The sequence below is a fragment of the Salvelinus fontinalis genome, chromosome 7 (assembly GCF_029448725.1).
Source record: "Salvelinus fontinalis isolate EN_2023a chromosome 7, ASM2944872v1, whole genome shotgun sequence".
Lineage (NCBI taxonomy): Eukaryota > Metazoa > Chordata > Actinopteri > Salmoniformes > Salmonidae > Salvelinus > Salvelinus fontinalis.
The window spans coordinates 55,631,537-55,643,672 of record NC_074671.1 but is presented as its reverse complement, the minus strand read 5'-3'; the positions used below and the strand labels follow the sequence as shown (position 1 = coordinate 55,643,672).

The 12,136-nt window shown below is 49.2% G+C and overlaps 1 protein-coding gene across 4 annotated transcripts in view; it reads right to left on the bottom strand.

The window, feature by feature from the left end:
• Positions 1-12,136, bottom strand: part of LOC129859779 (fibronectin type III domain-containing protein 3B-like) — a 131,045-nt gene that overhangs the window by 79,480 nt on the left and 39,429 nt on the right. For 3 of the 4 annotated variants that reach the window (XM_055929888.1, XM_055929889.1, XM_055929890.1), the window contains 2 exons: positions 4,395-4,471; positions 185-413 (listed from right to left, as the gene is read on the bottom strand). In XM_055929888.1, the coding sequence (XP_055785863.1) occupies positions 185-413; positions 4,395-4,471 (306 nt within the window). Of the gene's footprint in view, positions 1-184; positions 414-1,229; positions 1,297-4,394; positions 4,472-12,136 lie in introns of those variants that run through there. The other variant, XM_055929887.1, reaches the window with a different exon arrangement.

The following is a 12,136-nucleotide window of genomic DNA, read 5'->3' as shown; positions in this document are numbered from 1 at the left end:
ATCTCTCACAGTTGAAGTGTACCTATGATAAAAATTACAGACCTCTACATGCTTTGTAAGTAGGAAAACCTGCAAAATCGTCAGTGTATCAAATACTTGTTCTCCCCACTGTATATCTCTAGTATAGGCTACAGTATCTCATATGCCCATATACATGTCTTAGACTGGGCTGTGGGTATCTTACCTTCTCCATATATGGGCGGGAGGTGGTGTTGGTAGTACTGGTGGGGGGGCAGGTCTCCAGGACTCACAGGGGGATAGAAGGAGTGAGAGTTGGGGATAAAGTGGGGGTGGGTGAGGTACGGAGGGAGGTGGTGCGTGGGAGAGAGAGCGGGGGAGTACGAGGGGGGATAACATTCAGGAGACTGCGGGGTGACGACCACCCGACGCACTCCTGTGTTGTCTTCTAACACCTGGGGGAAGGAGAGGTGAGGGGAGAGGAGGGGGGAGAGGGAGGAGAGGCGAGGGGAGAGGAGGGAGGAGAAGGGAGGAGAGGCGAGGGGAGAGGAGGGAGGAGAGGGAGGAGAGGGGGAGGGGAGGAATTCTTAGCATTACTGGAGAATTCCACAATAGAACACATCCAATAACACTCCACAAACACTGGACTCAATTAAATCCAACCCACACTGGAGTATTCACACAGTAGCCTTCCCCATGGTCAAATAACATGGCAGGTTGTGAAAACCCACCATCCCCACCAGGTAGTAGATTCCCCTCACAGGAAACTACAGTTGACAGATTAAGAGGAGTGTGTGGGGGGGGGCAGTAGTTTGTAAACCAATACACTAAATTAAATTGCTATGGGTTTGATCAAACTCCAGTTTAAGACTTTGGCTGCACACACACACACACACACACACACACACACACACACACACACACACACACACACACACACACACACACACACACACACACACACACACACATTCCACCAATTCAGACACTCTCTCACGCACACATTCCATTCCATTCACAAACATTCCAATCAGTAAGCAAACACACACTCCCCCGTGAGAGTTGCTTCCAAGTGCTGCAGCAGCACAATAACACACACACGCACCACACACACACACACACTACACACACACACACACAGGCAGCGAGAGAGAGAGAGAGAGAGAGAGAGAGAGAGAGAGAGAGAGAGAGAGAGAGAGAGAAAAGATAGCAGACCACTCTCCCTGACTCCCCCCTCCGACCTCCACATCCTCTATACAAAACACACTTACCATTCGTGAAAAACAGACATGTTTATGTGACAACAAGGCCAAAGTCCCACCAGAAACTAGTTGGCAGAGGATCCCCCTCTCTCTCCTTCCATCTCTCTCTCCTTCCATCCCTCTCTCTCCTTCCATCCCTCTCTCTCCTTCCATCTCTCTCTCTCCTTCCATTCCTCTCTCTCCTTCCATTCCTCTCTCTCCTTCCATCCCTCTCTCTCCTTCCATCTCTCTCTTCTTCCATCCCTCTCTCTCCTTCCATCTCTCTCTCTCTCCTTCCATCTCTCTCTCTCTCCTTCCATCTCTCTCTTCTTCCATCCCTCTCTCTCCTTCCATCTCTCTCTCTCTCTCCTTCCATCCCTCTCTCCTTCCATCCCTCTCTCTCCTTCCATCTCTCTCTCCTTCCATCTCTCTCTCTCCACCCATCCCTCTCTCTCCTTCCATCTCTCTCTCTCCTTCCGTCTCTCTCTCTCCTTCCGTCTCTCTCTCTCTCTCTCCTTCCATCCCTCTCTCTCCTTCCATCCCTCTCTCTCCTTCCATCTCTCTCTCTCCTTCCATCTCTCTCTCTCCTTCCATCTCTCTCTCTCTCCTTCCATCTCTCTCTCTCTCCTTCCATCTCTCTCCTTCCATCTCTCTCTCTCTCTCCTTCCATCTCTCTCTCTCTCTCTCTCCTTCCATCCCTCTCTCTCCTTCCATCTCTCTCTCTCCTTCCATCTCTCTCTCTCCTTCCATATCTCTCTCTCCTTCCATCTCTCTCTCTCTCTCTCTCCTTCCATCTCTCTCTCTCCTTCCATCTCTCTCTCTCCTTCCATCTCTCTCTCTCCTTCCATATCTCTCTCTCCTTCCATCCCTCTCTCTCCTTCCATCTCTCTCTCTCCTTCTATCTCTCTCTCCTTCCATCCCTCTCTCTCCTTCCATCCGACTCTCTCCTTCCATCTCTCTCTCCTTCCATCTCCTTCCATCTCTCTCTCTCCTTCCATCCCTCTCTCTCCTTCCATCTCTCTCTCTCCACCCATCTCTCTCTCCACCCATCTCTCCCTCTCTCTCATTCCATCTCTCTCTCTCCACCCATCTCTCTCTCCACCCATCTCTCCCTCTCTCTCCTTCCATCTCTCTCTCTCCACCCATCTCTCCCTCTCTCTCATTCCATCCCTCTCTCTCCTTCCATTCCTCTCTCTCCTTCCATCTCTCTCTCCTTCCATCTCTCTCTCCTTCCATCTCTCTCTCCACCCATCCTTCTCTCTCCTCTCTATGTGGGTGTTTATGTACTGTAACGGTGACACTTTTTCCCGCTCTCAGTTGGCTCAGTGGCCTCCCCCAACACACACAGTCAATGGCCTCGCTGCTATCACCCCCCCCCCCCAACACACACAGTCAATGGCCTCACTGTTATCACCCCCCCTCCCCCTCCCCCCAACACACACAGTCAATGGCCTCACTGCTATCACCCCCCCTCCTCCTCCCCCCAACACACACAGTCAATGGCCTCACTGCTATCACCCCCCCAAACACACACAGTCAATGGCCTCACTGCTATCACCCCCCCCTCCCTCTCCCCCCAACATACACAGTCAATGGCCTCACTGCTATCACCCCCCCTCCTCCTCCCCCCAACACACACAGTCAATGGCCTCACTGCTATCACCCCCCCAAACACACACAGTCAATGGCCTCACTGCTATCACCCCCCCCCTCCCCCCAACACACACAGTCAATGGCCTCGCTGCTATCACCCCCCTCCCCCTCCCCCCAACACACACAGTCAATGGCCTCACTGCTATCACCCCCCCCTCCCCCTCCCCCCAACACACACAGTCAATGGCCTCACTGCTATCACCCCCCCCTCCCCCTCCCCCCAACACACACAGTCAATGGCCTCGCTGCTATCACCCCCCCTCCCCCCAACACACACAGTCAATGGCCTCACTGCTATCACCCCCCCTCCCTCTCCCCCCAACATACACAGTCAATGGCCTCGCTGCTATCACCCCCCCCAACACACACAGTCAATGGCCTCGCTGCTATCACCCCCCCCCCCCCCCCCCCCAACACACACAGTCAATGGCCTCACTGCTATCACCCCCCCCTCCTCCTCCCCCAACACACACAGTCAATGGCCTCGCTGCTATCACCCCCCTCCCCCTCCCCCCAACACACACAGTCAATGGCCTCACTGCTATCACCCCCCCCTCCCCCTCCCCCCAACACACACAGTCAATGGCCTCACTGCTATCACCCCCCCCTCCCCCTCCCCCCAACACACACAGTCAATGGCCTCGCTGCTATCACCCCCCCTCCCCCCAACACACACAGTCAATGGCCTCACTGCTATCACCCCCCCTCCCTCTCCCCCCAACATACACAGTCAATGGCCTCGCTGCTATCACCCCCCCCAACACACACAGTCAATGGCCTCGCTGCTATCACCCCCCCCCCCCCCCCCCCAACACACACAGTCAATGGCCTCACTGCTATCACCCCCCCCACCCAACACACACAGTCAATGGCCTCGCTGCTATCACCCCCCCTCCCCCTCCCCCCAACACACACAGTCAATGGCCTCACTGCTATCACCCCCCCTCCTCCTCCCCCAACACACACAGTCAATGGCCTCACTGCTATCACCCCCCCCTCCCCCTCCCCCCAACACACACAGTCAATGGCCTCGCTGCTATCACCCCCCCCCCCCCAACACACACAGTCAATGGCCTCACTGCTATCACCCCCCCTCCCCCCAACACACACAGTCAATGGCCTCGCTGCTATCACCCCCCCCCCTCCCCCTCCCCCCAACACACACAGTCAATGGCCTCACTGCTATCACCCCCCCTCCTCCTCCCCCCAACACACACAGTCAATGGCCTCGCTGCTATCACCCCCCCCCTCCCCCTCCCCCCAACACACACAGTCAATGGCCTCACTGCTATCACCCCCCTCCCCCAACACACAGTCAATGGCCTCGCTGCTATCACCCCCCCTCCTCCTCCCCCAACACACACAGTCAATGGCCTCACTGCTATCACCCCCATCCCCCTCCCCCCAACACACACAGTCAATGGCCTCGCTGCTATCACCCCCCCTCCCCCCAACAACGTACCCTGCAATAATCAACACATTCCTCTCTGCTCTGGGCGGCTTCAGTTGAGAGCAAGTTTATCACACACAAACACAGCTTACCTGGGAGATGTATCCTGGGGGGACGTGGATGGGGGGGATTGATCCATTGGGAGACATCATTGGGACCTCAGCAGGACCTGCACGAAAGATACACACTGTCAGTCACTGTAACACACACACACACACGCTAATGACAAGGTAACGGCTAGGCTTTAGTTCAACATGCTAACACGGTCTTGTGTCATGCAGGAGACCTGGATTCAGTCACAGACACACAAACAACAGCAGGTAAAAACCTTATGGAGGAAAATCCACTTATTTTGTGTTTACTTTTCCACTGTGATCTCTCTCCTCCCCCCTCCCTCTGGTAAAGTCATTGGTATCCCGTAGACTGCTGTAGGCATGTCTGGGTTCATTGTAAATCATACCCCACACACACACACACACACACACACACACACACACACACACACACACACACACACACACACACACACACACTAGATGAGAATTGCCCCCTCTCTGACCTCCCTTCTCTTCTTTTCTGGGGAATATGAAGCTGTTCATTGAGCATAACATATGAAAACACAAACATACACTCACACACCAACACACACACACGCGCACAAACGCATTCACACACATTTGCACGCACACACAAATGCACGCAAGCACACGCAAATGCACACCCACTTGGCAAACAGACATGTGTTCAGACAGTCTCTGCAGCCTCTGTGCTCGTCGCTCAGCAAACAGCAGCTTTCCACCACTTAAACACACCCAGCACAGAGTGTTCCCATCCGTGGCCCCCTAGACACAAGCATGCACACATGCAAACAACCACAGAGGGTAGAACATGGCTCTTTAGTGTATAATCATTTTGGAGTAACTCTGGGAACAAGTTCCTATTTATTTTTGGTCTGTAATGAATTAAACAACCCAGATGTGAAATCTACAACAGCCAAGCTAAAGGTAGAAGCAAGCACAAACAGGTAACTGCCAAAATAGAGGAACACCAACATAAAGTGTCTTAATAGGGCGTTGGGGCACCACGAGACAGAACCGCTTCAATACACCTTGGCATAGATTCTACAAGTGTCTGGAACTCTATTGGAGGGATGCGACGCCATTCTTCCACAAGAAATTCCATGATTTGGTGTATTGTTGATGGTGGTGGAGAACGCTGTCTCAGGCGCCGCTCCAGAATCTCCCATAAGTGTTCAATTGGGTTGAGATCTGGTGACTGAGATGACCATGGAATATGGTTTACATCGTTTTCATGCTCATCAAACCATTCCGTGACCACTCGTGCCCTTTGGAGAGGGGCATTGTCATCCTGTGGGCCACAGCCATGTTAGCCATAACAACGGCCAAAATAATGGCCTACCCAGCATTTTTTACCCTAACCCTAATGGGTTAATTGCTTAATTCACTCAGGAACCACACCTGTGTGAAAGCGCATGCTTTCATTATATTCAAAAATATAAACGCAACATGCACCAATTTCAACGTTTTTACTGAGTTACAGTTCATTGTAAAGATGACGTTTTACAGGCTCCTAACCAATTGTGCTCTTTTGTTAGTTTTATTGCGTTGTTTGAAACGTATTTTGTACATAATGTTGCTGCTACCGTCTCTTATGACCGAAAATAACATGAACATCAGAACAGCGATTAACCACCACGAACCGGAAGAAGCTTTTTCCTTTAACGAGGAGGATATACTGCTCTCCCGGGAACAGGCCCTGTCATTTGCGTGAAGATAAGACGGAGGAAAAGAGGACGCAGATCGGGCTGCCTTTTGAGAATCCGTAGGTGAGCGAGTAAACCCCCACTGCCTTCCGTCCTACTTGCTAACATGCAATCATTGGAAAATAAAATTGATGACCTACGATTACGATTATCCTACCAACGGGACATTAAGAACTGTAATATCTTATGTTTCACAGAGTCGTGGCTGAACCACCACACGGATAATATAGAGCTGGCGGGATTTTCCATGCACCGGCAGAACAGAGAAGCTACATCCGGTAAGAGGAGGGTTGGGGGTGTGTTTCTTTTTGTCAATAACAGCTGGTGCGCGATGTCTAATATTAAAGAAGTCTTGAGGTATTGCTCGCCCGAGGTAGAGTACCTTATGATAAGCTGTAGACCACACTATCTACCAAGAGAGTTCTCATCTATATTATTCGAAGCCGTCTATTTACCACCACAGACAGATGCTGGCACTAAGACCGCACTCAACCAACTCTATAAGGCCATAAGCAAATAGGAAAATGCTCTTCCAGAAGTGGCGCTCCTAGTGGCCGGGGACTTTAATGCAGGGAAACTTAAATCAGTTTTACCAAATTTTTACCAGCATGTCACATGTGCAACCAGAGGGAAAGACCACCTTTACTCCACACACAGACATGCATACAAAGCTCTCCCCGCCCTACATTTAGCAAATCTGACCATAATTCTATCCTCCTGATTACTGCTTACAAGCAAAAACTAAAGCAGGAAGTACCAGTGACTCGCTCAATACGGAAGTGGTCAGATGACGCGGATGCTAGGCTACAGGACTGTTTTGCTAGCACAGACTGAAATATGTTCCGGGATTCATCCAATGGCATTGAGGAGTATACCACCTCCGTCATCGGCTTCATCAATAAGTGCATCTACGACGTCGTCCCCACAGTGACCGTACGTACATATTCCAACCAAAAGCCATGGATTACAGGCAACATCCGCATGGAGCTAAAGGCTAGAGCTGCCGCTTTCAAGGAGCGAGACACTAATCCGGACGCTTATAAGAAATTCCGCTATGCCCTCAGACGAACCTTCAAACAAGCAAAGCATTAATACAGGATTAAGATTGGAATCCTACTACACCGGCTCTGACGCTCGTCGGATGTTGCAGGGCGTGAAAACTATTACGGACGACAAAGGGGAAAAACACACACAAACTGCCCAGTGAAGCGAGCCTACCAGATGAGCTAAATGCCTGTTATGCTCGCTTCGAGGCAAGCAACACTGAAGCATGCACAAGCTGTTTTGGATGAGTGTGTGATAACACTCTCGGTAGCCGATGTGAGCAAGACCTTTAAACAATTTAACATTGACAAAGCCGTGGGGCCAGATGGATTGCCAGGACGTGTACTCAAAGCATGCGCGGATCAACTGGCAAGTGTCTTCACTGACATTTCAACCTCTCCCTGACTGAGTCTGTAATACTTACATGTTTCAAGCAGACCATCATAGTCCCTGTGCCCAAGGAAGCGAAGGTAACCTGCCTAAATGATTACCGCCCCGTAGCAATCACGTCGGTAGGCATGAAGTGATTTGAAAGGCTGGTCATGGCTCACATCAACAGCATCCTCCCGGACACCCTAGACCCACTCCAATGCGCATACCGCCACAAGATCCACAGATGACGCAATCTCAATCGCACTCCACACTGCCCTTTCCCACCTGGACAAAAGGAACACCTATGTGAGAATGCTGTTCATTGACTACAGCTCAGCGTTCAACACCATAGTGCCCATGAAGCTCATCACTAAGCAAAGGACCCTGAAGCTAACCACCTCCCTCTGCAACTGGATCCTGGACTTCCTACAGGTGGTAAGGGTAGGCAGCAACACGTCTTCTACGCTGATCCTCAACATTTGGGCCCTTCAGGCGTGTACACTTGGGCCCCTCAGGGGTGTACACTTGGACCCCTCCTGTACTCCCTGTTCACCCACGACTGCGTGGCCAAACACGACTCCAACACCGTCATTAAGTTTGCTGACGACACAACAGTGGTAGGCCTGATCACCGACAACGATGAGACAGCCTATAGGGAGGTCAGAGACCTGGCAGTGTGGTGCCAGGACAACAACCTCTCCCTCAATGTGAGCAAGACAAAGGAGCTGATCGTGGACTACAGGAAAAGGCGGGAACTGGAACACGCTGTCATACACGTTGATCCAGAGAATCCCAAACATGCTCAATGAATGACATGGCTGCTGAATATACAGGCTGAGACATTTTCAGCTTCCAGGAATTGTGTACAGATCCTTGCGACATAGGGCCGTGCATTATCATGCTGAAACATGAGGTGATGGCCACGGATGAGTGGCACGATGAGTGGCACGACAAAGCCTCAGGATCTCATCAGGATATCTCTGTGCATTCAAATAGCCATCAGTAAAATGCAATTGTGTTCTTTGTCTGTAGCTTGTGCCTTCCCATACCATAACCCCACCTCCACCATGGGTCACTCTGTTCACAACGTTGACATCAGCAAACCGCTCGCCAACACAACGCCATACACGTGGTCTGTAGTTGTGAGGCTGCTTGGACATACTGTCAAATTCTCTAAAACAACGTTGGAGGAGGCTTATGGTCAAGAAATTAACATTCAATTCTCTGGCAACAGCTCTGGTGGACATTCCTGCAGTCAGCATGCCAATTTCACGCTCCCGCAAAACTTCGGATATCTGAGGCATTGTGTTGTGTGACAAAACTGCACATTTTAGAATGGTCTTTTAATGTCCCCAGAACAAGGTGCACCTGTGTAATGATCATGCTGTTTAATCAGCTTCTTGATATGCCACACCTGACAGGCGAATGGATTATCTTGGCAAAGGAAAAATGCTCACTAACAGGGACGTAAACACATTTGTGCACAACATTGGAGAGAAATAAGCTTTTTGTACATATGGAACATTTCTGGGGTCTTTAATTTCAGCTCATGAAACATGTTGCGTTCATATTGTTGTTCAGTGTAGTTTGTCTCCCTCATTTACTCAAGTGTTTACATTCTTTTTGGCAGTTACCTTTACCTCTGTTGAGTGCATTATCCTTTTAAATGGTTAAAAACAAAAGCAAAAATGATCAATTCAAAGTAACAATTGAGTTGGTAGTGTTAATTCTCAAATCTATTACGATCATTTGGTGTCAGATATGTACTAGCTTTAACTGATCGCTCTATTGCTCTCCTCCCCTCTCTTCCGTCAGATGTCAGAGATGAGGTCATTTCCTGCCTCATAATATATGGCATCACCACCCAGACAGGAAGATGTGATCTAGAATACAATCTGTCACCTCTACATCCAAGTGTTTCCCCATCAACCACTTCACAACCGTTACATTATCTGGCTTGGAGCAACACACGGAATGACAGAACAGAGAGAACCCCCCCCCCCCACACACACACAGACAAACTACAGGAGATCAGTTCTCTCCGTGTCCATTGACTAATTAAGCAGAATCTCATCTTCAAAATAATTAAGCATCATCCTTTCCCCACTACCACATGGAATACACTCAAAACTGTAGGAGACCCACTCAAACACTCTCACACACACACACACACTAACATTCTCATACAGAACAACAGGAGATGATGCAACATTTCATCAGATGTTTCTCATGATACAGCTGTCTAGAACAGCTGCTGCAGGGCCCCAGAGGTGCACGCACGCACACACACACACACACACACACGCGAACACACACACGAACACACACACACACACACACACACACACACACACACACACACACACACACACACACACACACACACACACACACACACACACACACACACACACACACTGTAATTGACTGTGTTCCATTATTGCGTTTAATGTTGTTGTGATGATGTTGTTGTGATTACGCTATGCCTAAACTAGGTGATAGGCGATTGATTGCTTTGTCCTGTTAAGAATTAGGCCAATTCAATCAAACCCGAATTGCCTTTCAAAACATGCAAACAAACAGCAAACATGCCATTATTTATTGGCAACTACAGTAGTTGGGATCTTAAAGGATGGGAGTGGCTTTGTGTCAGGTTTAATCCATCAGAATTTTGACAGCATCCCTTTGATTTGAACGAAACCTTCCATACATATTCGGCCACTATAGAAGTGCTCAGAAAGTGACTTTTTGGATCTGAATGTCAAAACATTTAATAGATAAAGGTGCTGAAAGTTGACCTATGTTGCATCCCCCACCATACCATGACACATCCATGTCTTCATCACTGGCAAAGATAAACAGTTGAGATGTTGAGATGGATGTCATCACGAACAGGGTTGTCAAACTATTCCATCATTTCATGAACCATGCTACAGACACGCCCCCTTTATGACAGTCACAAGTGTGCATCTGGCACTGAAGAAGGAAGTGTCATGGTGTGTTCGCAACCAAGATGGAAGTGGTAATTTACCACATACGACTGGGAAAAATACGCACCTCAAACTGGTAATTACTAGTGGGAAACATCTCTATCATCCTGAGCACCTACTTCGCACACATGGTGACCTCTGACGTCACCTACTAAGGAAATGGCCTCTTTTAACAGCGTTTTCGGCGGTTGAATGCAATAACAAAAACATTATTTATAAAAAGCAATCTATTCATGTGGTTTTAGAACTCTGTTATTTGTTTACAAGCATGATATCTGTACTTTAAGTTTGTTGTTTACGCAGCTTGTTGGCCATTAGCCAAACAGCGTTTTTCAACGAGTTCAAATGAGATGAATGCACCCAACTGGTATTTACGACTTCACAACTGGTATATTCCCACCTCCCACATGGTTACAAATGTAGCATGAGAGTGGAAACTTGAGGCCCAACATAACAATCCTGTGACTACAGACAATGGTGTTGGAGGGCAAGTAGAAGGCACTCTTTCCTCTGGTCTAAAAAAAGGTATCCCAATGCCAAGGGCTCCCAATGCCTCAGGGCAGTGATTGGGGACATTGCCCTGTGTAGGATGCCATATTTCGGATGGGACGTTAAAAGTGGGTCCTTACTCCGTGGTCACTATAGATCCCATGGCACTTATTGTAAGAGTAGTGGTGGTAACTAGGGAGGCACAATATGTCAGTGAGCATATCGGAATCGGACGATATTAGCTAAAAATGGCAACATCGGCCCGATGTCTAGTTTATCGCCGATGTGCAAAACCAATGTCAAAGCAGATATGCGTACCTTTATAACGTAGGTAGATGACATAATGACGCCACGAAAAATACAGCACTACTCAGAACAAAAGCAGAAAAATACTAAGCGCACACTTCCAACAACTAAACAGGTCCAAGTCCAGCAGTCATTTGAAAGAGCAAGACAATGTCAGCGAGACAACTCAAACGCCGAGATAATAGAATTCATTGCCCTTGACAATCAACCGTTCTCTGTCGTGGATGACAGCTAACTCAGCCGCACCTCGAGCCCCGGTACACACTACCAAGTAGGCGCTATTTTTCAGATGTTGCCCTACCGGAGTTCCAAAGCATTGTTGAAACGCACATCCATGAGCTACTTGCTATGGGCCTCACTGCTATTAGCTTCACGACTGACATTTGGACCAGCGATGTCATGAGCATGCTGAGTCTGACAGCACAGTGGGTCGACGAGGACTTCGTACTGAGGAAAGCCGCATGCTCAAGAATGTGCTGGTTCTCATACTGCTGCTGCCATTTCAATGGCATTTGAGAACCTTTTAAAACTTGGAAACATGAACACACTTCTAGCACTATTTAAACAACTGACTCGAAAAACAAGCTCATCAACTGTGTCTGCAGCAGACGTGATACCCTCTGTCATGGCATTGAAGCGCCTGCTCAACAAAACTGCCCACACAGACCGTGGGGTTAAAACTCGAGGCTGTGAACAAGCGATTCGGTGGCATTCTTTCTGAGCCTCTTTACTGTGTCGCTACCATGCTCGATGCTAGGTACAAGGATCGCTACTTCGATGCAGACAAGAAACAGGGTTGACGTGAAATGTTACATACACAGCGGGACAAGATGGAAATGGACACAGTGAC